The sequence below is a fragment of the Pomacea canaliculata genome, linkage group LG1, assembly GCF_003073045.1.
Source record: "Pomacea canaliculata isolate SZHN2017 linkage group LG1, ASM307304v1, whole genome shotgun sequence".
Classification (NCBI taxonomy): Eukaryota; Metazoa; Mollusca; class Gastropoda; order Architaenioglossa; family Ampullariidae; genus Pomacea; species Pomacea canaliculata.
Window position 1 is genome coordinate 23953696 of NC_037590.1, and position 25510 is coordinate 23979205.

Sequence of the window (25510 nt, forward strand, 5' to 3'; positions counted from 1 at the left end):
TTGTTTACTTTGATTGAGTGTGCTTGCTTGGAGATCTGTTAATGGTGCACAGGTACACTGCGGCAGAATTTTTCTCATTTGCTACACGTCTTACTCTAATATTCATTGTGATCTATTGGGTGATGGAGTTATATGTTGGTGTGAGTTTTTGTTCTTTAGTAATTTAGTGAAATCATATACAAGGTTTATCTTTTAAAAGTTAATTGTGCGAACATGAAAGTCTAATGGTTAAACGGTTCTTACAACTTTGCCAGTTTACCATATGACATGAACCTTAGTAGTATTTCTTGCCTGCTACTACTTATCCTAGTGAGACTTGCCCATTGGTCATCCCTAGACCTGTTGAAGAGAGCTAACAAATAACAGGAGTAATTCTGTGCATATTTATTCCCTTTTGGTATCTGGCTTCTGGAGGAACTAATTCAGCATATCTTTATTATCTACTTGTAGTCACCAGTGAAGATGAAAGTTTTCACATTAGCTTATATTTTTATTATGAAAAAATAAAGTTAACTTACATAGCATATCCTGCCCCTGTGGGTAAACTCATGGCATCTTACAAAGAATCACACACACAAACACATGCAAACCTGTTGTCTGTAAAATGCCCTATGTGATGATGAAAGAATTAGCTGGCAAGTGCTTCCAGCTTCCTCAGTTCATTTGAAAAAATCTAATCCAGACTGCAAATGCTCCTATTTATACCACAGATCCAGTCGTAGAAAGGATTAAATAGGTATAAGTCTTTTTTATTGCTGCTCATGGGGGGGGTAGCCTGCAGAAAACCTTTGAAAAACTATAATGAGTTCACAAGCCATCAGAAGGTAAGGAGTGTAAATCCATTATTACAATACTTTCAAGATGCTCAACTTGTTGTCATCCTTCATGAGATGTAAATCCTTATGCTTTGATGTAGTGTTTTAGTCTGGTGCTTTGTGAATTGTTGAAACACTACTATAATTAAAAGACTTTGTTTTTAAATTTTTTTCTTTTTTTCATAATACACAAACACACCAAAACATACAAATGCACATGATGCACATGAAAATATAATATTTAACACTGTAGGAAAAGTAAAATAACACTGCATACACACAAAAGAACACAGTTGCTTCCACCAGCTAAACACACCATCCAACACTTTCCTGTCAGCCTTAGACCAGTGCAAGAGAAGCACTGCTTTCAATCCTGGAGCAAAGCACGACAACAGTAAGAAAGTATGTCAAAAAATATATGACCTGAAACCCCCCCCCCAACTCCCATTTTCAAAACATGGGTTCAGACCAAAACAGAGCAGGTGATCTCCCAACACTGCTATAATCGTTGGCGGAAAATGATATTATGGAAGATAGAGTTATATTGCTTTTTTACAAGAGCACCAAGTCAGTTTGATCATAAGATTCAAAACTGGCAATGGTGTAGCTTCTTTTCACAGATTAAGATGTTCAGGAATTATTCCTACAGCATGTAGTTCTAATTTACAATGTCAAAGTAGATCAATTCATGTTTGAAAATAGTCTTGTTTATAGATCAAATCATCTGTAACTGTACCGCTTTACTTGAAAATGAAGCAGAAAAGATAGAACACACTGCATCAACTGTGGCCGCCTTACCAGCAAATTGCACAAAGAAACTGTTATGGCAAGATAGAGAAGGCATGCAGCTGATGGGAAAATAAAATACTGTAGATCAGTGATGCCCAACCTTTTTCGGCCTGCGGGCCATATCCATTTCAGACAGCCGTGTCGCGGGCCACTTCACCGCAAAAATACAAAAAGAAAAAAAAAATAGAGCAGATATCATTTTTTTTATTAGAAACAAGTTGTACTTACCATTAATTATGTAGTAATTAGCAGGATATTTGAAGTTGTTTTCCCGAAACCAACTTCTGAATGTCCGGCCTCATCGTAGAGACACCAAGTCAGAGAACTGAATCGAAATGTTCGTCCATCGAAAAAAAGATTGAGAGACGCCCCTACGTGGGGATAAATACTTCTTCTTCCCTTTTTCGTTTTTTTTTTCCCGTTTTTTTTTTTTTTATTACTAACATGCCGATTTCCTGTACTGTAGGCAGAAGTTTCGCGGGCCGGATATGGCCCGCGGGCCGTAGGTTGGGCATCCCTGCTGTAGATGAATACAAAAATAATAATAATAGATGCAAAATTTGTAAAGCACATATTCACACTCCTAAGGAGCATGCTCTTAGCGCTTAAGAACGAGAACCAAACATGGACAGCATACGAGGGACAGGAAAACAAACAAATTACATATGAATTATAAAAAAAATAAACAACCTACTAAACGAAGAATAAAATCAAATACAGAAAACATAAAGAGGAACCAAAGAAAAAGAACGGAGAGTAACATGATATTGCAAAAGGAAGGGTGTGAAAAAGAACTAGCATTATGGGAAAGGTTGTTAGGAGTAATATTTATGGAAGAGGTGTGTTTTCAGTGCGCGTTTAAAGGATTCCGTAGTGGGTAGGTGACAGATGTGGCCAAAACAAGGATATAGTTGAGCACAATGACAAAGAAGTATATGTCAAATAATAGGCATGAACTCACAATAGGTCTGCTTAGAAAACTGCAAATACAAAAGAGCTAGCCCTTGTAAGCTGGTAAGGCGAAGAGATATTCTAGATCTATGCACTAGATCTATTATCCAGTTGTAGTCACAAATGAGGATGAAATGTCGGTCACATTATCATGAGCTTTCGTATTTCAATCTTTCCCTTCTCTAGCCCCATTAAATCTTTGCTTTGAATTTAAATTTGGTGGCGGGATTCATGACGTGACCGTTGATCTTTCATGTTAATGCCATAATGGTCAGAATTATGTAAATAACCCATGTCCGATGTGTTAAAGACAAGAGTAATAGTACTTTATCCAGAGCCTCAGCTTTGTTAAAGAATCAGCAGATTATTCAGTGTACTTACTGAGGAGGAGGAAATCATGCACAGTATGTGGGGAAATTTATTTTTAAAGAAAAGAACATTTTTTCACACCGGTAGCCTCTGCCTCCTTGGACAAGGAATTTACAAAAAACCTCACTGAAAAAAAACTTAATAAGACTGAAGAGCCCAAGATGATTACAACTATCACTTTTATTGCTTTCTGTTTAAATTATCAGTGAAGGTACTTCTTGCCAGATAAGCTCGTGAACATTATCTTCAGATGATTTCTGAGGATTTTCTGAAAGGGTGCAAAAAAAGAAAGAGGAAAAGAAGAAGCATTTCATATTATAAACTATAATGTATGATTACTTTTATAAACTTGTATGCACTAGGTGATTAAATTATATTTGGAGTATTCCTGTGCACTACATGAATACTTAGAGTGGAGTTTGTGATGGTATATAGGAAATACTTTTAAGATTAAATTTATCTGGTAGTTTGGGCAACACCCCCTCCCCCCAAAAGAAACCAGCAAAAAAGATTTAAGATATTCAGTTTGTCATATTTGTTACCAGAAAATTTTTTAGTTTTTGAAAGCTTGTGATGCTGGTTTGATTGCGTTTTTTTTTTTTGAAGATCTCAGCTCTATGCATGCAGAGTTGCCTATGTCTGGAATGTTCTTCTATCCATGTATCCAGCAGGACGCAAAGCAAGTAGTGGAGTTCTTTCCTTCTTACGAGGGGCAGGGGTAAGCCGCGAACCTAGCCCAAAGCTGGCTCGCAAGGGGGAATGTATTGATAGCGTGCGCTACACTCCACGCATGGACTGGGACAGTTTGGAAGGTATTCTTCTGCACTGTGTGAACACTCACTCACAGTTTTCTGCTGCATTAATCCTTCCCCAGCAGATCTGTCCATCTTTTCCCATCCTTGGCAACTGAACTCATCTTTGCTGTGTCTGTGCAGTTTTTGTTTCTCAGATGTCTCAGAGAACAGTGATTGTGTGTGGTCCACTGCATTTTTTTCTGAGCATGGTTATTTTGCACACATGGAAAGTCTCTGTGTGCATGGCTTGCAGAATTTCTCTGCAATGATACAGATTATGAGGAAACAAAACTAGTGCTGGTGTGTAAATAGCATGAAACCTAAAGGTTGTCTTGATGTCTGTGTTTGGTTCAATTATGCATATTATCTCAAAAACTAAGGTTTCTGTCTTGTATGCTTTCTTTTTATGAATCACTGAAAGTTGCATTTGTTACATCCTTCAGTGTGATTAAACCCTTGAGCAGCTAAAAATAATACCTTGGAGTCTTAGATAGACTAGTGAGATTTAACAGAACCCAAGCAGACTTAAGCATTTATTTTTCCTTTTATTAGCTAATATTTTGATCTTTTATGTGTGTCCCTGTGGTTCTTTTATGCTAAAAAAAAATGTCTTAAGGAAGCTAGATAAAAGGTAGTTATTTTCTTGAGCCTTTTTTTTTTTTTTTGTAAATTCATAACTGTATGTAAATAGTATGCACATTGTATTATATGCAATTTTTTGAAATTCCAAAGAGTTCTATAGGTGAAAGATTATTATTTCATACCATAGAAAAGCTTCGAGAGCTGAACATCAGTGTTTATGGATAAGCAATCTGTTTTTGTGAACTTGGCCAGTGATATAAGTGTTCATCAGTTTTTTTAGTACAAGTAACTGTAAAGTGAACTAAGTAAATTAATCTTTTATTTATTACAAATAATCATCTAAGCTAAGAAACACCAGAAAATAGCTGTTTTCTGCAGTACATTCTGCAAAGTTAATTGGAGTTAATTAATGAGTGGGTTGTCACAGGATGAGTACCTAATTATAAAAGTTCTTAGTTAACAGAGTTACAGCATACATTTATACCAAAGTCACACACACACACAGGCAGGAGGAAACCCGAGTACCCAGAGAAAACCACTGATGCAAACAGGTGTCATATCCAGAGAAAGTATGTTGAAACTGAGATTTAACTCATCGCATATCATTCATGTGTCATAGTGACATGTCCTTTAGCCACTGTGTCACCAACTGCCTCTTGTTTTGCTGTTAAAATGTGTACATCACTGTTAAAAAGGCTTTAGGAATCAGTGCACACTATCCAGATGAACACAAGCATCAAAGAAATCTAAACCAGAAGCAAAAAGTCTCATTTACAGAACATCATCTTTTGTTCTCCCTTCTTTGCTGCTGGCTTGTCACTTATCCAGTGTAATGAGCAAATGTGTGACAAAGTGGATCAGGTTTTTACCTCAGTTGTTAGCCTGAGGATTTCTGATGTTAGATTGGAAATTTAGTGTGGACTGGTTTTCTGAGACAGTATAATGACCTTCAGCATTCATAAATATGACAGAAGGGAGAGGGAGGGTGCTAGATACTATTTCTTTTAGAAACTTAAATGCAGCAAAAGTAGCCTGCCTGTTGCCCACATGTGATGTAGAGGTTAGTTTGATAGTTTATGGCATTTTATAACTGCTTTAAATTTTGTAAAGCAGGTGAATGCTTAGTGTTAGACTTACTGATTTTTCCTCCATTTTTCGTAGATTTTTTTTTTGTTTAGCCCATTCCACATTTCTGGTCTTCTCTCTTCTTCTTTTTTTTAATCTATTTGAATTCTGATTCTGATTTTCAAAGTTGGTGTGATTTTTTTTCTCCAAGATTGCTAATTGGGAATTTATAATGTCCTTTTTTGTTTGCTAACATTATCAGATGACACAATGTGAAAGTTTTACTTAAAGTAGCCATTAGAAATTAAGTGGCAGGATAGGTGTATTTTACCTATCTGAAGATTTTTTTCCCTAGGTGCTCTAGATAAACCTATTGATGTCATGTGGTATCTCAGAAAAATAAATTATTGCAGAAAAGCTATTTCTTTCGTAATGTTACCAGATGAATTGACTATTAGTTGTAGTCCATATGCTCCTAATAGTTGGGTCTGCTGATGCTTATTGAAGAAAATTTGCAAGAAAAATTTCATTTAAGTTTACCAGATGACCCGACTATTAGGAGCAAATAGCAAATAGGTGGTCTGTTAAGTATTGAAAAAAGCCAATTTAATATTAATAATAATGAGGATTTATATAGCACCTTTCCAAAGATTTTCTCATAGCACTTTACATAGATCATACATAGACCAAATCATCAGCAACCATGCACACAAATAGGCATATAACCGACACGCTTCTGATACTCTCATACACGAAGTAAATTTTACGGTTTACATATTTAAAATTTACAATTTACAAGGAAAACTTCATTTTTCCGTTTCATGAAATTGTTGATGTGTGCATTTTTCAGTGTTTACCTTTGTTATCGCATGACTACTAATTATCACATGATTGGTTGAGGCTTAGTTTAAATGCATTTCCTATTGAAGTCAGTAAAACAGCAAAGTATGATTCATGAAAACTGTAGAAGGGTAATTTATTGTACTATCATCAGAAATCTTTTATGCTGGCAGTAAATGACAGGCAAAAGGTATAAAAATTAAAATATATCTCTAATTTATTGTAATTGTGATAAGTAATAATCCTCTTAAGGTATTGTGCCTCGTTTTTTGTGCAGAAGAGTTAAAGGTTTAATTATTACAACCATTCAAAATTTTTCCATGTATTCAACAGAGATCATGACTTGTTTTTTTGTGTAGATAATGTCTGGAAGTATTGTTGACTTAATTAGTTATGACATTCAGTAGGACATATTTTTATGCTGATGGGAGAGAGGACGTATAAAAATAAAACCAAAGGGGTTTCATTTAATTGTGTTATTTTTTTTCCCATTTCCAGATGATTCAGAAGGTTTTACCTTTAATACTGGGACCATTGCCCTGCCAGATGGTGACAAAGCTAAAGCAGGGAAACAGCTGGTTAACCCACACATTGAACTACGTATGTCTGGCTCTTTATTACTGATGACATTTCAGAATTGATTTTAGATATTCATGGTGTAGGAAGATGTAAGCGTAATTATTTGTGCTTTACAAAATACGATTAAAAGAAACAAACTAAGAGAGATAAATAAACAATGTGGCAGAACTAATAATAACAACAGAATTTTTAATATGCTCAATGCACTCCACACAAAATACTACAAAGAAACCAACAGTTAACTGTACAAGAAACATAAGTATCAGCAAACAGATGACACCAAGGCAAACATAGATGAAAATGAAGAACTGAGGAGTCAGTGGAATAGTATGCTAGATAAAAATATTCTCAGAGATCGCATTTTAGCCTGGATTTGAAGGCTTTGAATGTAGACATAGTTTGAAGAAAAAGGGGCAGATAATTCCAAACACTGAGGCCTGAGAAGGAAAACTTTGGTGCTTGACACAGAGAAGAGGGCAAGACAAGCAGACCAAAGAGATCAATTGAGGTGGTAAGGCGTCAGTAGCTGAAACAGGTATGGTGGGGGAAAGCTGTGAAGACTGCGATAGCACTGTGTAGCCATCTTGTAATCAATGCTAGATTGGACTGGCAGCCAGTCAAGCTTGTGGAGGGGAGGCATAGCATGGTGTGGCATTATTCTAAACCCTTTGAGTTGTGACCAGCAGGCAGTTAGGGATGTCAACAAGTAGAGAGCTGTAGTGATCAGCTGGGACAGTACAAAAGCAGGCATGAGTTTTTTTGTGGCAGAAGCTGAGAAGGGTCAGATGTGATTGATCTTGTGAAGCTCAAAGAAGGTTGACTTGCAGACTGCATGAGCAGGTCTCCTGTTAAAGAAGATAGGAGAGAAGCAAAAATATGTCAAATTTACAAAATCAGTTCTATTTTTCTAGTGCTTGCATTATTTTAGAAGCAAGTAATGGTATTAATGTGTTTATGTTTGCACAAATAAATGCATATTTGAATACATGCTGACACAAGTGCAGACTTCCAGAAATATGATTCAGACAGATTTTAAACCAGTTGAATACTCTCTGGTTTTTCTTTTAATTTATTCAGAGTTTTCTGACAACACTGCACGGTTTTACTGTCGAATATACTTTGCTGAGCAGTTCAGAAAGCTGCGTAAACTCATCTTTCCAGCAGGAGAAGAGATGTGAGTATTGTACAGTACTGACTCAGAATTATCTTAGTTAAAGTCTATAACTAGTTGCTGTCAAATACATAAAGTAATTTAGCAGAAAGATTGCTTGTAGTGACAAGGTAGACAGAAAGAGACTGACTTGCTTTACCAGATGAAGACCTCCAGTTCATACTTCTAGATATAAGACTGAACAGGGGTGGGTTTTGCCATGTTCTAAGCTTTTAATCTTAAGGTGTCAAAGTAGGTCAACATCTGCATGATCTTGTTAATTTCCTGTTGTGTCACATATATTACCAGGTTCATAAGGTCACTTAGCCGATGCAAACCATGGGATGCCAAGGGAGGCAAGTCTGGATCTGCCTTCTGTAAAACTGATGGTAAGCTGTCTATATATGTGTAACATGCATGTAGCATGTCTTATCATGTGTGCTTTTAAGTATTAAAAGTTACACAAAGCTGTTGCAGATCAGAAGGATATACCACCAATAGAATCAGTAATTAAGGCAAAAGTAAAAGCTATGAGTAATATACAAAACCAAAATAATAATAATGCTACATTAGATTTCCAGCACTAAATGGGCTCAGAGTGTTTCACATAAATGCAGGGGTACAAGCTCTCACTTTTTTTAGGGCGGGCAAATTTACCTTTATGAAATGCATGCATGCACACACACACACACAAAAGAAGCAGGAAACCGAAGTACCTGGAGAACGGTCAGTCCTGTAGGTGCCAAATCCAGATATCTGATTCTCACTGTTGTGGTGGTGACAGTTGCTTGAGCCACTTTGCCACCAACTACTCCAACCAGCAAGAAATTGCAGAAGCACAAACCAGACCATTTGAGATATTCTGCCTAATAAATAAAAGACATCCTAAAGAGAAAAAAGTAGATAACAGGACTTTGCTGATGGCTTTAGGAGGGTAAAATTAATGTATGTGGTGTTTTGTGTGGTGCAGATGACAGGCTGATCATGAAGCAGATGTCCAGCATGGAGGTGGAATCATTTGAGAAGTTTGGACCACAGTATTTTCAGTATGTTACCAAGGCCCATACTGAAAAGGTACGAGTGAGATGGTAGATGTTTTCTACACAGCAGATGTGCCTAGTCCTGTTGTACTTTTTATAAGCAATATTTTTGTTTAGTGTAAGCATTTTTGTGTGTGTGTGAGAGAGAATGAGTGTATGTATGTGTATGTTTATATATCCATGGAAATAAGCATTTATGTTTTTTTGTTTTTCTGTTCATTAGTGTGTGTCATAGTCATTGACATTTTTTGTGTACTGACTGATCAGTTGGTTAATTCACAGCAGCAGCCAGAAGCTCATCTATAGAGCTGATACATTAATACTCCCATTTCCTGTTTGCACAAACTGCTTAAAATGTTCAGTGAGAAATTTATTCACACATGCCTATTATAGTGCATTCTACCTGAAGACTTGAATGTAATTATCACCAAGCTTATATTTGAAGATTAGCATGTCGAATTAAATTCAAATGAGCGTGACAACAATGATCTTTTACAAATTTAAACTTTGTTAAACTTAAGTGTTCAACTTTATATGGTAAGACATAAAAAAGTTAAATTGTATGTCAATCAAACTGTCAGCTGACACAAAACTTCAGTTTTGTTTTCTTTAAGTTAGTGCTGTCTTTGCTTGACATAGCTGAATTATTGGTGGGTGAGGGATGATGTCCTGTGCTTATCATTTATGGAGTAAACGTCATCTGTGAAACAGACACCTACTGCTTTGGCAAAAATTCTTGGCGTGTATCGGATTGGGTTTCGTAACACACATACTAACAGTGCTCTTAAACAAGACTTGCTTGTCATGGAGAACCTTTTCTACAACAGAAAGATCTCACAGGTCAGATTTATTCTGTATTCTGTCAGAATAACTTGGTGGTTTATTTTAAGCTTAAAATAAACATTTTGATCAACATTGGTGATTTAAATTTGGTGTAGATTTAAAGGTCATGACAACACTTCTTGGAAGGACAGGAACTCAATTTATTTCTGTGCATCCTAGTTTTTCAAAACTCATTTAGTTCTGTATTGGTAATGGTCACTGCTGAAGTCAGGTTTGCTGTGGATGAGATAGTTTAGTTGGGATCAAAACTTATAAAGTCATTTTAAAGCAGAATGAACAGACCTTTTGAAGAAATAAATTTCTCAGCTTAGCTTTATGAGGACAAAAGAAACATAAATCTGTTTCACTGTTAGTGACAACTTTTCTTAAAAACAAACACCTTATTTCAAATTACACAAAAGCTGGCGAAAGCAGATGAAATTGTTTATAACCTGATTATTTCTATTTTATCAATTTTAATACCATGCCCAGAAGAGCCTCAAGATGGGATAGCTTTGGTATTGAAGCATCCCATTTTTAAAAAAATCATTATGATATAATTATGTTGTATCCATGTCTGTTCAGAAATTTGATCTGAAGGGTTCTGTGCGTAATCGTCTGGTGAACACAGCAGGAAAGCAAGGGGAGGAAGAACTTGTACTTTTGGATGAGAATCTTTTGAAAAGTAAGAAAATGATTCATGAACAATATCTTTTGTCACATCCCTGACATAGAGATGCACTTGGAGTATAAAAAATTGATCTGTTCCCTAACAGTTTTACAGCTGTTCATTTACATTGTTATCATCATTGTTCCTCAAAGCCATGAGTCTCCTAACACTTTCCCATACTGTGTCATTCATCCATGCTTTATAATTAAATGACAACATATTGATCTAAATCATATAAATTTTTGCTAAGCACTAAATACCTGAATACTTGCTTCTCCCCTCTAAAGGGGAGACCAGTCAGTCAATGACTTGACAGTAGCAGACTGCTAATGGCTCAAGGTTAGACAGTTCCCTTCTTCACAGCCTTCATACATTGAAGATTTCTCTCAGGGTGGTGGTGTTTCCTTGGAAAGTCACTACTTGCCTGACCTAAACTATCTTTCTAAATACTGGAGAATCAAAACGTTCCCTAGCATGTTTTTTACTCCTGTCACTTAGTGACAACAAAATGTGTAGGTCTGTACCAATTGATATTCTACACTACAGTATTAATTGAAGTCTGAATGGAGCTTTTTCCTTATTAATATTATTCCTAAACTAGTATATCACTACAATAGCACTTGTTTAACAGCAGCTTAAGATTTTCCATCTCCAATGATCTTAGTTACTTTCTGCGTCATGTCGTGATGCAGTATACAATGGGTTTTGTCAGTCACATGACTTCTCCAAGACTGGCTGCAGATCTAAATTGGTGAAAAAATAACCTTCCTCCAGAATACAACAAATAAGTTCAATACCAAACCATCTGAGTTGACAAATTTACATACAAGGCTATATTATATTCTGATTTTGTAAACAGTATGGGTTAAAATTGTCAAGCGGTCTCTGTTGGTCTATACAGTGAGTGTGGATAACCCTTTATATCTGAGACCTCATTCCAAGACTGTGCTTAAGTCAGCCATCACCAATGATTCAAACTTCCTGTCGACAAACCTCGTGATGGATTACTCACTTCTGCTGGGGCTTGATGAAGGAACTAAAGAACTGGTCGTTGGTATCATTGGTGAGTTGTTTACAATGTTAATGCAGAAACTTTATTGACATTATTAAGTGACATTCTTCATTAAAATTGTCACCACTGAACATTGAAATAATACAGTATTGTATATTCTGTGTACAGCTTGTTTTCATGCCTTTTCAAAGAGATTGATCTTGCTGAACAAAAAGTTTTTGCACTGAAAATGCACCTCTTCCATGAAATTACTCCTACACCATTTCCCACAAAGCTAGTCCTTTTTCACACCCTTCCCTGCTAGTCTTCCTTTTGCAATATCATGTTACTCTCAGTTCTTGTTCTTGTCTTTTGGCTCCTCTTTGCTTTTTTGGACTTGATTTTATTCTTTGTTAGCACTGTTGTTTATTCTTTTATAGTTTATATGTTATTTGATTGTTTTCCTGTCCCTTGTATGCTGTCATGTTTCGTTCTGTGTTCTTAGGTGCTAAGAGCATATTCTCCTTAGGAGTGTTAGTATGTGCTTTACAAATTTTGTGTTTGTTACTATTATTAAATGCTTTTCAGGTTAGAATAGCAAGAAAATGTTAATCAGAAAACTTTGTCTCTTAGCTTTATGGATGAGAAGAGTTGGATGATATTTGTAAGTACATAGACAATATATAAGATTTATACCACACTATAGAATTACCAAAGTGAAATTTTTGAATTGTGGAAAGTTTAGTGCATAATTATGTAAATGTGTTTTCAGACTACATCCGAACATTTACTTGGGATAAAAAGCTAGAGATGGTTGTCAAGTCTGCAGGCATACTTGGTGGTCAGGGTAGGTTATGTTCCTCACAACATTAATAAAAGGAATAAAAGCATGCTTGCATAGAAAGATAAAGTGTTCAATGTCTTTAGCATTTTGTTTACAGTTGCATTGCTTAGCTTTGTCACAGTCTAGATTAGTGGGATAATATGTGGAGTATTTACTATAGTTTGGACTGTCAGTTCTTAATATGTTCTGCTATACTATTCAGTTTGTAGGGTTCAGTTGTTGTCTTGATATTCAGGATTTTGTTTCACCCAGAAAATGATACATCAGGTGAAAGACAATGTATATTTATAGACTGAACAAAAATGTGTAGGAATTCAACAAATGAGTCCAGAAGACTGGGCCTTGATCACAGCTGTAGTTATCATGGTCATGGTACATCAGTGCAGTAGTGGTTATAATTATGCAGTAAATTGCCTGTGTCAGTTGAAGTAAGTGATATCATTTTTTTTCTCTTGAGATTAGAGCTTTGCTACTTTCTTTTCCAACAGGCAGGATGCCAACTGTAGTTTCACCACAACTGTACAAAGAGCGCTTTCTGGAGGCAATGAATCGCTACTTTCTTCATGTCCCTGACCAGTGGCATGGCTTGGGAAGAGGTGTGAATGCTACATTACCTATTGAATGATATATGTTTTGCTGTGGGACTTTGTTTATTTTTATGGGAAGATGCTTGTACCTATGGGAAGGACCTTACACAAGTAATTCATGCTAGGCACACATATAGGCATGCATAGTCTCTCTTTCTCATCCCCTCCCCCAACACACACAATCTATGTGCAAGCAGCCTTTTAGAAACATTTTATTAATTAGTTACAGTTTTGATGGGATGTCTTGCAGATTTTCCAGCAGGAAAAGAGAAGGAATCTTAGTCTTGGTGTCTGGAGACCATCTGGGATGCTTTTGCATACCCCAGCAGAATCTGTCTACTCAGGTGCGAAATGTTTTTGAAAGCAAGGATTTTGGCAGTGAGCTACTTAGTGTAGTCTACTAAATATTCTGCCACCTTGTGTAGACTGAAGTGTGATTTCTAAATTAAAATGTATTGAAAGCTTTTTTCAGGGACACTATTAAATCAGATGGCCAGAAAGTGACAGTGCATTTACCATCTGTTCAGTCAATGAGAGAAAACTGCACGGGAACAAGACAAACGAGACAATGATCTAAAACATTAAATTTCTCCCCTATCTGCATGTTTCAATATAAATTATAATATATATATATTATATATGATAAATTATCCATTTACATTGTTGCTGTGATTATTGTTTCCCAGTTCTGTTTCATTCCACTGATGGCTTGGGAAGTGTGTGTATCTCCTTTTCCATTCATAAAAAGTGCCTGTGGGTTCAGTTCACTTGCAGAAATAGGCCATTTTATTTTTGGAAAGAGATGCTAGCACTTATGCAACATGAAAGAGAATCTTTTATTTAGTGCATTTTTGTATGAAAGACTTGGACATTATTTATAATTCTGGCTGCTCAGCTATACTTTGTGTTTAAGAACTGACTCATTTGCTGTCTTGGAGAATGTTACTTGAATATTTCATTTGTCTTGATCTACTAAGATAAAATAAAAAGATAATGAAAAAATGCTAAGAAAACAAGCTGTTATGGGCTGTAGCTCTGCCTTACCAGCTGTCTTCTTTTGACAGATGTTAATAAAACTAGTCTTGGTAACAGCTTATTACACCAAGACATTTGTGTTAGACACCACTTGAAGGAGACTTTTTTTATGAGCCTCTAAGTTCTTGGCAAATCTGTGTGCTATGAGAAAACTCTTGCACAGCAGTTGATATCCTGAAGAGAAATGTTGAAGAGAATTGTAGTACATACATCGCAGGATTTTCTGGGTTATTAGATTGTGAGGAGCAGAACGTGTACTTCATCTGAGCTTGTAGCAGACAACAAGCATTGAGAAATACACTGCTTTGGATTTAAATTGTTATCTGGATAGTGATGGCTTGTGACAGTGTACTTTCCAAATCCCGGTGCTGTTTAGTCAGGGGTTCTGATACTTTAATTCTAATCGATGGCAGATGGTATAAAAACAGATACTTGATACAGCCACACAGGTGTGTGATATACAAACTGAACACACTAGTTAAGTTATGAAAATAATGAAATTGTCCAATTCTTGGTGTTGCAAAAAGTTTTTTGTATACATGTTATTATTACAAGATTATAAAATGTTTTTGTATTTTGGATGCTTGTTATACACTTATTTATGCGTTAGTCTGTTCCAAAAAAGACCAAGAGCAATAAAAAGTGTTGAAGTATTTTCAGATCTGTTGATAATTGTTATACTTTCTTGTGCAGATTATTTTTATGTTGTACTAAAGAGTTAAATAAGTAGTTTGTGTAGAAATAATTTTTTGGCAAGCTGTGTACTAGCTACACAGTCATTTTGGTTAGGTGACAGGTTGTCGTTTTGAAACTATTAAATTCCATTTTGAGCCTTAATCAGTGCGTCTATGCTGTTGTTCATAAGAAATGGCATATCCTTAAGGGCAACTGCAGTGCTGTCACAATATTTTCAGACTAAACAAGTTATTTGCTTGCATTTATTCATATGATAACTAAGGTATGCTTCCAATAATTTTTCAGTTTCTGCTGAAATGCAGTTTTAATAAAAAATAGTTGAGTTTACTAGAAGGTCAGTTTTTTTCAGGCTGCTTTTGGGGTTACATGTTTACAAGCTGCACTTATAAGGGAGGAAGGCCTTGTATGTATAGAATTTCATACCAGTTCTAGCATAAAGTGTGTAAGAGGAAAAAATGTTTTAATTTATTGTATTTCTTTGTCATAGATTATATATGATGTACATATTAATAGCAAGAAACAAATAACAAAATAGTAGGTTTTAATGTATTTTCCATCTAACTTATACATGTCTTCTTGCATACAATATTTGATCACCTTTGGTTTACATTGGTTTTGTTACCACCGTTCTTTTGACAAAATCATTGTGCAATATTCTTAAATGTGTAAGTGCCTTTATTTTTGAAGTTGTATTCCTGTGTCTTCACATCTGCACATGCATGTGGGCTTTCATTCTCACACACAGTCCTACATGTCTGCACACAAGGTGCCATGTGAGAGAAACTATTAACATGCTAAGCCCTTTATCCTTGGACATGTGTAATGCTAGTGTTACATCTGCAATTACTGGAAGGCAAGTTGTTAGGAAAATGAAGATTTGGGAGATATTATTTTCTGAAAAGAGCGTTTGTAGGAAGTTATTACGTGTGCAACAGTGCAATTCTGTACATACAAGATTTATGCTTAGAACTTGACTCTTGACTGCTTTCTGACAAATGATATATATTCAGGGAATCACTAGAAGTCATTGTACAATCGTCTGTCTTTGTGTTAGAAGAAAGTAGAAAAAAATATGCATGGTGGCACAAACTCTCCTAACCTCTGTAGTTGAAAGCATCAAATTGCACTTAAATATAATTGACAGTACATAATCATATCAAAGGACGGTTCTAATAAATCAGTGTTCTGTAGTATCTCCTCTGTATTTGAGACAGAATTTGTTTGCTAGACTTTTTTTGGAGGGTTGGGTTGGGGGGAGTATGTAAGGAGGCTTGGTAAGGCTGCATGGCCATGTGGTAAAGTGAGATCTGGCGACTAAAAAAAAAGCACACTTTTTTCCACCCAGCATAAGGTTAAAGGTGGCAAAAGGAGTGGGATGTCTTCCATACACCAACTTCTAATGCTTATATTTGACTGTAATTAAAATCTGGGTTCAGGGGCATTGGTATTCAAATTTTAGTTTAACCGTCAATATTGGGTGAGTAGACTTTGTTTCTCTCTGTACATTCTTGTAACTTCATGGTAGGATGGTTATAATGGGGATGTACTAGTCATACTGTTTTCAAACTGCTGAAAAATGTACTTTTCTTTTATTTCTGCTTTTGTTTACAATATCGGTGTCACAAATGTGAATTAACTGACCAGCCCATGAATTATGCTTTTTTTTGGTCCAAATGTCATTCCTTGAACAAAAACTGTTATTGCCCCAACTTTATCTTGTGATAAATAAACATGTGATGTAAGAATTTCTTTCAGTTTCAAGTCTCTAATGTTGGTAAAGGGCCTTCAGAACAAATTACTGCCAGTTCCTCACATTTCACTTTATGGCACATTGTCTAGACTTAAAGATCTTGAAGTTGCCATCTTTCTGATTGTGAAATTTTTTTCATGGAGTTTTTGTCTCCAGAAGAGGTACCACTGCAGGAATGAAATAAGGTGCTAAAGACAACTTTGGACAGTTACAGAAAGATGTTTAGCTCTACAGGCTCACTCTAGTCACTGCTTACTTCCACACACCCCAAGCGCCAACGCCACCCGTGTAAGGCTATCCCCTTTCTGAAGCCAGCCAGCCGTTAATGTTGCCATCTTTGTATAGCTTTGCCGCTTTCGAAATAACTGCCCACCCTCTTCACACACACAGAGTTGATGGTCTTTATTTGTAGGAGAGGAATGTTTAAACAGAGAACTTCTTTCTACTCTTTTTTTTTTTGTGGTGATAAAGCTTACGCCAGTTGCCTAACACTTTTTAAATTGTAAATGAAATTTGTTTGGTGCTACGTGGAGAAACTATTCCCGCTTAAAACTGCCGGGTGGACTCTGGAGAGAATAAGATGCCAAGGCCTTATAAGCCGATGATGCGCTGGTTGTTCGGGTCCAGCCGCGTCTGGAAACCTCCGAATGCCCTCCTGTAGATTACTGCCGCTTGCAGGGAGTCTTACAATTGGCTGAGGTGCGTCTTGCTAGGGATGGAGACTCAAGGCGGTTAGGCTGCAATCGGTCTCCCCTGGCAACATTTTTCTGATTAATTAACGTGAAGGATTTCCGATTGATCTCCGTTACGCTTGATTACGTGTAGACCACCGGCCTGGAGTAAGGAGCTGCCTTCGTATACGCTTTCCCTGGAAACGTTTGTGCGCAGCTTTCGCGAGAAGAGACGAGATGTTGATGTAGGTAATGGGGCTATACGTCTTGTTTTCGGGGAGATTTTACAACTTTTTTTTTTGTGTACGTAAATCGCGAGCTTTGGACACCACCCAAAAACAATAAAATCGCATTATCTCGGAATGTATTATTATCTCGAAAGGCGACTTCCATTAACATCAGATTCCAAGATTTACAAAATTTGTTTTGACAATCTGTATAGGACTTTTTATTTTACTGGTTGTGTAGACACCGCAAATTGTTGACTACAGAGCCACAGCGTGTTTACATCAGGAAAGATGAGGAAGTACAATAAACTCGATCGTTTAATTGGCCAGCAGACTGGTTTTTTTTTTTTTTCAATTACATCCTGTTGATATTTCGTTTATTTTTAATGCCAGTTAGTTTTTAAAAAACATATTTCACCATTGTCCTGAGGGAAAGCGGCAAAGGCTGATGATGTTTATAATCGATGGGGCTGTTCAGTCCCCGCGGGGAGAGCAGTTGGAGAGCCCAGTACACAACTGAACATGACGTCAGTGATGATAGAGAAAAACGACGAAAACAGCCCCACCTACAGCGGGAACGACGTTGGAACAGGTTGGCACCACACCAAACGCGTCGCAGAGGAAAAACAACCAAAAAACTGACGGACTGACGTCACGTGACTTCAACCGTCACCTGCGCCCAGTTGGTTCTGTCTCAAAGGTCGTTTGTATTTCGCTCGGATTTGCAAGTCACAGATCGTAATTTGTGGAAATTACATACCCCGTAGGAGTGGATAATTTTGCATATCCTTGTAGCATCGATGCTTCAGCGATATTGATTTGTTTATGCTGTCTAGTCACAAAATATGAAGACATAGGTAGCAGCTGAAGGATGCTGAACTGAGCGTACTGGCTGGAAGGGAGCAACTGGATGGACGCAGCGGCTGACGAGGCTCGCCACGAGCGGTGGTGAGCAGGTCCTGCGTGGAGAGACATCCTGTCTTTTACGTCTGAAATCGTCTGCAATCCAGTTCTTCCCTTGTCCACACTCGGCTTCACCTTCACCACCCACCTTCAAACCGGTCTTAGTGTGTCGTGCCGAGGCACATGGCTCAACCCAACCACTTGAGCCCCACTACAGTTGCGAATAGGGTTGCTGGTGTGGACAGTGCTCCGTGCAGTTACTCATTCTGCGCTACATGTGAGATATTCTGAACACCTCTTCATGTACTTTGTCTCCAAGGCCTGTATTCTCCTCTCCGTATCAGCAGAGTAAGCGTTTCACATCCTTACAGCAGGATTGGAACTAAGTGAAACCAAAGACTTTGTACTTGGTAGCGAAGCTGATGGTCTTGCTGCACCACATCCTGACATGCCATAGAGCTGCCATCTCTGGCAAGGGAGGCTCCCAAGTATGTAAAGCTGTATCTCTTCTCGACCTGTGCTCCGTTCATGAAGATCTTTGCGTTACCGTCAACCACGACTTTGCTCTTGTCACTTCTGGTCTCCATTCCATACGCATGCGCATTGTGTCAGTCTGTTGGTCAGTTCTTGCAGTTTGCTGTTGGTACCTGCCATCAGCGATGTCTGTAAAACGTAGGCTGCCTCCCACCCATGGAAATGGAAGTGTGAAGGGTTTCTCGCAATGATGTTATCCATAAAGAAGATGAACAGTATAGGAGATAGGGGGGCACCTATGATGGCCCCTCCTCCCTTCACTGTTGTACGGAAGAAAATCTGCCGTCTGGTTATCCGGTGGCACTGCGTTCATTGAGCTCGAGCACGATGTTTTGATGACTTGAACGAGGCTCTCCTCCATGTTTACTTGCCACAGCCTTGCATGCCACACTCTACCAAATGCTTTTTTTAATGTCGATAAAGTTGTGGAAAAAATATTTGCTGGTGTTGTAGATTAAAAATATATATATATAAATAAAAATGTAGCAAAGCATTTCTAAAAAGATTTAAAACACTTGAGAACAAATTAGCACTGAAGTTAGAATTATTTCTCACCGAAACCGGAAAACAGTGGAGTAAAAAAAAAAAACAACAACAAATAACAAAAACAAAACGGGTTTGAGCAGGAATGTTGGGAATATAAGAAACAAACAATAAAAGCCGAATTTGTTGAAAAATATTTTTGTACTTCGTCACTTCCCATGTTTCCTGCGTCTAGTCAGGGTTTGCTGCGGGTGGAGTGTTCTCCAGAGGCCGAACGTGCACGGGTTTCAGTGGAAGGACAGTAAAAGGTAATAAAACACTTTGACGCGGCGAGGAGAGGCCATAGCTGGTGGGAAGCTGTCGAAAACGGTTAGCGGCAAATTGTTCGCCCCTTGTCGTGCGTCTTGGATAATTACGTTTTCCGAGGAACTTTTGAGCAACCAGCACGAGTCGCGGGTGCCTTCAGCTGTACACTTTGCCACAAACAAGACGGAAAGAAAATCAGGAAGGAGAGAACGAAGAAAGGAAGGAAGCAAAGAAAGAGAAAGCAACTATTTTCGCTTTGCAAAATTCTTAACTTTCTCATAACGTACGCAGACGTCTGGGACACGGATTAAATTTTCCCGCGAGATGGGTCCGAGGCTTGATGTAGTCGGCGTGTAGCAATGTGAACTGACATTTACGATGCGGACAAGTCGTCTGAGGAGTACAGAGTCTCACGGAGTGCCGCGGGCCTGGCAACCTGGTACTCCCGAGCGACAGGAGAGAGCGGAGAGGTGCAGGAGGTGGGCGGCGGGAGAGCACGTGCGATGCGGTGTGAAGATACCCGACCTGCCAGCAGCCCCGCCATAGCCACCGAGGCTCCCGTGTCAAGCCATCGGAAAGGCGCTGAAGCAACCCCGGCAACTGGAGTCACAAGCCGAGGAGGCTGAGGGCAAATTGTCTCTGAAACTTGAGGGACATATAACGGGGGGGAGGGGATGGGAAGCTCGATTTTCCGAGAGTCGTGGGTCAGTGGGAGGCAATCACAAAGCTCAGCAGCCTGGAAAACGCACTGGCAAGAAAGAAAGAAAAAGAAAAAATAATCCACGCACGTCCATTGCACGGAGTGGGCTAGTTGGGTTTGCCTGCTGTATCATGTCGCTGAAGAGGAGAGTAAACGCTGTTAACATAGTTTATTGTGATTTGTGGCAGTTTGTTCAAAGCGAGCTAGATTACATAGTCATCGTCCGTCTGCCGAATTCAACCAAGACATCCACGTCTCCAGCCTCGCCCTCCTGCCGCAGCATCGCCATCAGCTGAGATAGCAACATTGGATGTGGTGCTACAGGCTTGTAGTCCGTTCCTTCTGAAGATTTAACAACGTTAAACGTTCAAGGAGTCACGTGTTGTTTGAATGTCCAGCCAATACACTTCCAGCACTGATGGCTTCCGGCCAAATAACAGTGAGGCCAAAGTTTAAACTATAAAGTGTTTTTTTTTTCTCTCTCTCTCTCTCCTCTTTCTGCATTTTACTCTTTTTGTTATAAATGTTAGAGAAAAAAGAACAAAAATTACATTAAATATTTATAAATAGTTTAGTATTCGTCGGTCTCTGATTACAATATTGTAAATCTTGTACATGATCACAGACCAAAAATACAATGCTACAAAGACTGTCAAAGTCGGGTCGCATGGCCGCTTTAGGTGTACTAACTTGACTTTTTGTCATTCTTCTTGAAGATCACGAAGTTGTTCACACTTTTTTGTGAGAACATGACCATTCTGAGTAAAAGTTGTCAAAATCTGTCTTAACGACCATCCACGGGTCTACAATTTGCTAACAAAAAATGTATTACAAGGAGAGGGAACTAGCTTTCCAGAAGGAGAGATGCAAAAGAAAAAAAGTGGATTCAGAAAAAGCTTAGAAGATCTGTATGGCCAACACAAAGTACAAGAGAAGGTAATTTTCAGACAGTAAACATTAGGGATGCATGGCAGGAGTTGAAAATTCTTAGTGATCAGTATAAGCATTAGAACAAGAGATGCCTGCAGACAAATGAAAGAAAGAGATGTTTCTGACAGACTTAATAAATTCGATTGCCGTTTTGAACGGGACGACCTAAAGATGTGTTATCCACCATAATGGCTGATCTACAGGCGAAGGATGAAGTAGGGGCCGAGTTGGGTGACATTAAGATTCAGGGTGGTGAGACGCAGCACCGAGGCAGGACAACCTCGGTGGACAACTATTACGGAATGATGGATAATACGTAAATTGGAAAAGTGTTGGACTACAGCATGCTTGAACTAATATGACAACATCCTTACGTTTCATGTAAAGACCAAGACCATAAAATATCAGCTGTCTATTGTCTCCAAAAACTCAATGAGATGTAAATGAGATGTTTCTTTGAAAATTAACACAGCATTCGTTGAACCAGTGGTAACCTTTGGCTTCCTGGATTGGTCTGGGGGTCTGAGTGTGAGGAATAAGAAAGTGCAAGGTGGTGAATGTCTGTGGAGAATCCTAGAAGATGGTGTGAATATCCTGAGTGCACTGTAAGAATGTAGGGCGAGGACAAAGTTTACCACGATTCTGGGGGATTCCTGCCAATTACTAGAATGCAGTTACCCGTTCTTTCCATCAGGTGGAAGACTTACAGTCCCCAGCTGTCAACTGCAATGACAAAGAAAAGCTTTTTGTCCACTGCCAAACAAAGCTTGATTAGGTCTGTGTGTGTGATAGAAAAAAAAAATAGTTTGTGAAGGTTAGGGGAGTGTGGGAAATAATTTATGTTAATCTTTTTCTGTGGCATTTGAATGTTAAATATTAGACAGTAAATAGCGCCATGCGTTATCCAATTCTCTTGAAAATGTGAAATACTTACATGAATTTTGCTCACGAGGCAATACAATTTTATTGTAAAATGACAATGACAAACAAGTTCTGATACCTGGTATCACGATTCTAAATGTGTACCGTTTATATGTGTCCTATGTCGTTTGTTAGCTTTGCTGTTATCTTTCATTTATGACAACCTAAGGACGGAAATGTATTAAAATTAAAACCGAAATTGCATCCACCCCAGGCAGCTTTCAGGTTAGTCAACAGACTCAATTTTTAAACAATTGAAGAATAACTTGGAGCCTGCTCTAGCCAACTACATAATTAATCAACAGAATCAATTTCCATTTCTCACTTTCAGTCAAAGCTCACTTGCTATCTACCAACCATTTTCAGGGTATGCAACCAATAGCTCATCACAACGCACTTTTCTAAAATTTGTTTCTGATTTCTGCTAATTTTAGTCTTTTATTTTAGTCCATGCTGAAAGTCATTAAAGAGATGTGCAAGGTGTTTAGTTCGACAGTATTATAGGTTTCAGATTAATGAGTTTTGTGTGAATGGTTTAAGAGCGGAATAAAAAAATTTCGACTTGTGCACAAAACCTTCTTCAGTCTAGCGCAGACCTGGGCAAAGGCCGGCCCGCCGGCCGGATCCGGCCCGCCTCATGTCTCTGACCGGCCCGCCCGCTGGCGAAGGGATAGTATATATACTATATATACAGTATTGGGTAAAACTGAGTTAACTATATTAGTCCGGCCCTCTAAAACCATCCCAATTTCTCATGCGGCCCCTTGGGAAAATTAATTGCCCACCCCTGGTCTAGCGTGTTCACAGACTAAGATGTTTACAGACTAGCCTGTTCACAGACTATCGTGTTCACAGACTATCGTGTTCACAAACCAACGTGTTCGCAGTGGCGAAGCAGGAGACAACACAACCATCTGCCTGCTTGCCTGCCATCTTTGCTCGAAACCCAACTGAGATTTCCTCTCTCCTCGTGGCCACCTCATCACGCTCCCTCCCCACAACCTCCAGTCTGTGTTATTTATATTTCAATGAGTGCAGAAAGTTTTTGTGCATATTACAAAAATAAACACTAAAGGTGTTTTCTGAAGACACAAACATCAACCGCACTTTATTGGGGAAGGTCTCTACAATAAAGAAACAAATTATCTTTCTTTTGCGAGCGAGGTGTCTCTGGCACTTTGTATTTCCAAACTACGGAATAAAATGTTCAGAATTACTGCGATCTTCCCGTAGACGAAAACTTTTTTTCTAAGATCGGAAAAATGTTATGAATTTGCTTCAAACTCACACCCACATGTACACACACACACACGCACGCACATCGACACGCTCTATTTATAAGGAAAGTAAATATTTACCTCTTTAATGCAACAACATGCCTCGAAAACATCAAAGATAAAACAATTCTGATTCTCTCTTCTTATTGACTTGTAGCCGCTGGTACATTTTCTTAGAGGAGCTGGACTTGCTGGAAGGTCGGACATCTGTACTGACATCCACACACTTCCTGTGCCACAGTCCAGCAGAAACACTCGGGATCCCTGGCAATGTCTTTGTCTGGAGCACAAGGAATATATGTAGATAGTCCAGCACTTTGCATTAAAAATATTACTTCTAAACGTCAGTGCAACTGGGGGATAAACAGAAAAATATACCGCAGTCTAGAGTGGTGATTTATGTAGACTGTAGACTGCATTTCCATCTGCTTCCCGATATTTTGAATGCCACCACATCGCTTTCCGCTGGATGTAAGTGATATTATTGTCAAATTTACATGATCAAAATAGTCACACATGGGAGTCTGCCACTTGCACATGAAGTAATAGTCGTGTTTGGGTTTATTGGAGATTCTAGGGATGTAGACCTTGCCAGTAATTATTTATGCGTGTGCGCAATAATGGAAAGCTTGGCGCCAGACAGAGAGAGAGAGAGACAGAGAGAGAGAGAGAAGTTAAAACAGTCCATGGCTTTTGTCAATCCTTGCAATGGTTTCCTAATATCGGAATATTTTGAGTGGTCTTTGTGACACTGTTACATGTCATAAAACCAGTTTTCTGGCACTGATTGTTTTTCTTGAAGAGAATTCATCTCTGCAGTTAAATGACATTTTTTTAATACAGTTTTAACCGTTACATTTGAATGCAAACCTTAAAATAATATGAACTCTTGAGCAGAGTCGCAAGCCTTTGCTTCGTGTAATGGGAAGGGGGTGTAGTAACAGCCTTTACAGATGAATGGTGTATTTCATGGTAGACAACACGTTGCCTCACTGAAGACACAATCATGGTAATAGTTGTTATTAATTATCATTGTTTATCCAGTTCATAACTAGCAGGCCTACCTCGCAAATAAAATGTATCGATGTTTCCGTTTTTGTAATCGCCAAATATCCTCGTATTTTCTTATTCTCTTATTTACTCCAACAACTTAGAGAAGAGTACGAGCTCTCAGCAAAATCCGCTGGAATAAAGTATAAAGTAGCACAAAAATATATTACAGTGGTATTTTATGACGAAGAGACACGAGAAATATTACATTAATATTTGTCTTTAATCACCCGGATTTGTCGAGAAAGCAGAAAGTGATGAAAGAGAAGTATTTCTATAAATAGTGTCGTCTGCTGAGCTGAATTCTAAGAGGAAAGATGCAATCTTGGTAGAAGAAAACATGCCAGGACACGATGTGCGGTTGCTGAATGTTCTCTTTGACACTCAGATGGAGTTAGTTTGTATTCACTGTCATTTCCTAAAGATAATGGTTACAAACGCCAGTGGATTACCTTTGTTAATAAATGTGTATAGACAGATCACTGATTTGTTTAAACGTGCCGTGCGAACTTCGTCCCCACACCGGACACAAACATTTTCTCAAAACATCTCAAAAGCGGTTGTTGTCCAGCCACTGATGCAGTGCAGGCAAGTCTTGGACTTTCAGTAAAACGAAGATCAGATCTTCTTCCTACAGCAGCGCCAAAGATACAAAAGCACGAGATGTTCAAAGCGACTACGACAGCTGGTAAAAATCTCAAAGAAAGATCAAGCACCAGATACACAACATGGACGATTTCTACACCCATCATGTACTTGTACTACACTGTTCTTGTCTACAAGTAACATCGTGACACACTCACAAACACACCATCAGTCGTATCTTTACCCAGCACAATGGTAAAAACAGTGGGAGGCCCCACTGATGTGCCTGCTCCAAACAGCTCAAATAGAATGGAGGGGACAAACGTATGAGGAGCTTAAACAGGAACACAAGCGAAAAAGCAAATAGTAAATTTTGTATACAGCTAACTGAGGTAACAAATACGTTTTTACACCGATAAATGTGCATAACATTTTATAATGTTATATTATTTTACTTTTAGTAGTAAAACGGTCATCATCAACAATCAGTTGTAACTAAACAAATAAAGAAGCAGTAATGAAAATTAACCATGTAACAAAAAATTACAGGAGGT

The 25510-nt window shown here is 38.2% G+C and overlaps 1 protein-coding gene across 1 annotated transcript in view; it reads left to right on the forward strand.

The window, feature by feature from the left end:
* Positions 1-16368, forward strand: part of LOC112560700 (1-phosphatidylinositol 3-phosphate 5-kinase-like) — a 44131-nt gene extending 27763 nt beyond the window's left edge. The window contains exons 37-47 of the mRNA XM_025232717.1: positions 3593-3736; positions 6704-6805; positions 7862-7958; positions 8244-8323; positions 8905-9008; positions 9686-9814; positions 10382-10481; positions 11368-11529; positions 12230-12304; positions 12790-12897; positions 13139-16368. Coding sequence (XP_025088502.1) covers positions 3593-3736; positions 6704-6805; positions 7862-7958; positions 8244-8323; positions 8905-9008; positions 9686-9814; positions 10382-10481; positions 11368-11529; positions 12230-12304; positions 12790-12897; positions 13139-13170 — 1133 coding nt within the window. The 3' untranslated portion in view covers positions 13171-16368. The remainder of the gene's footprint in view (positions 1-3592; positions 3737-6703; positions 6806-7861; positions 7959-8243; positions 8324-8904; positions 9009-9685; positions 9815-10381; positions 10482-11367; positions 11530-12229; positions 12305-12789; positions 12898-13138) is intronic.
* The last annotated feature ends 9142 nt before the right edge of the window (positions 16369-25510 follow it).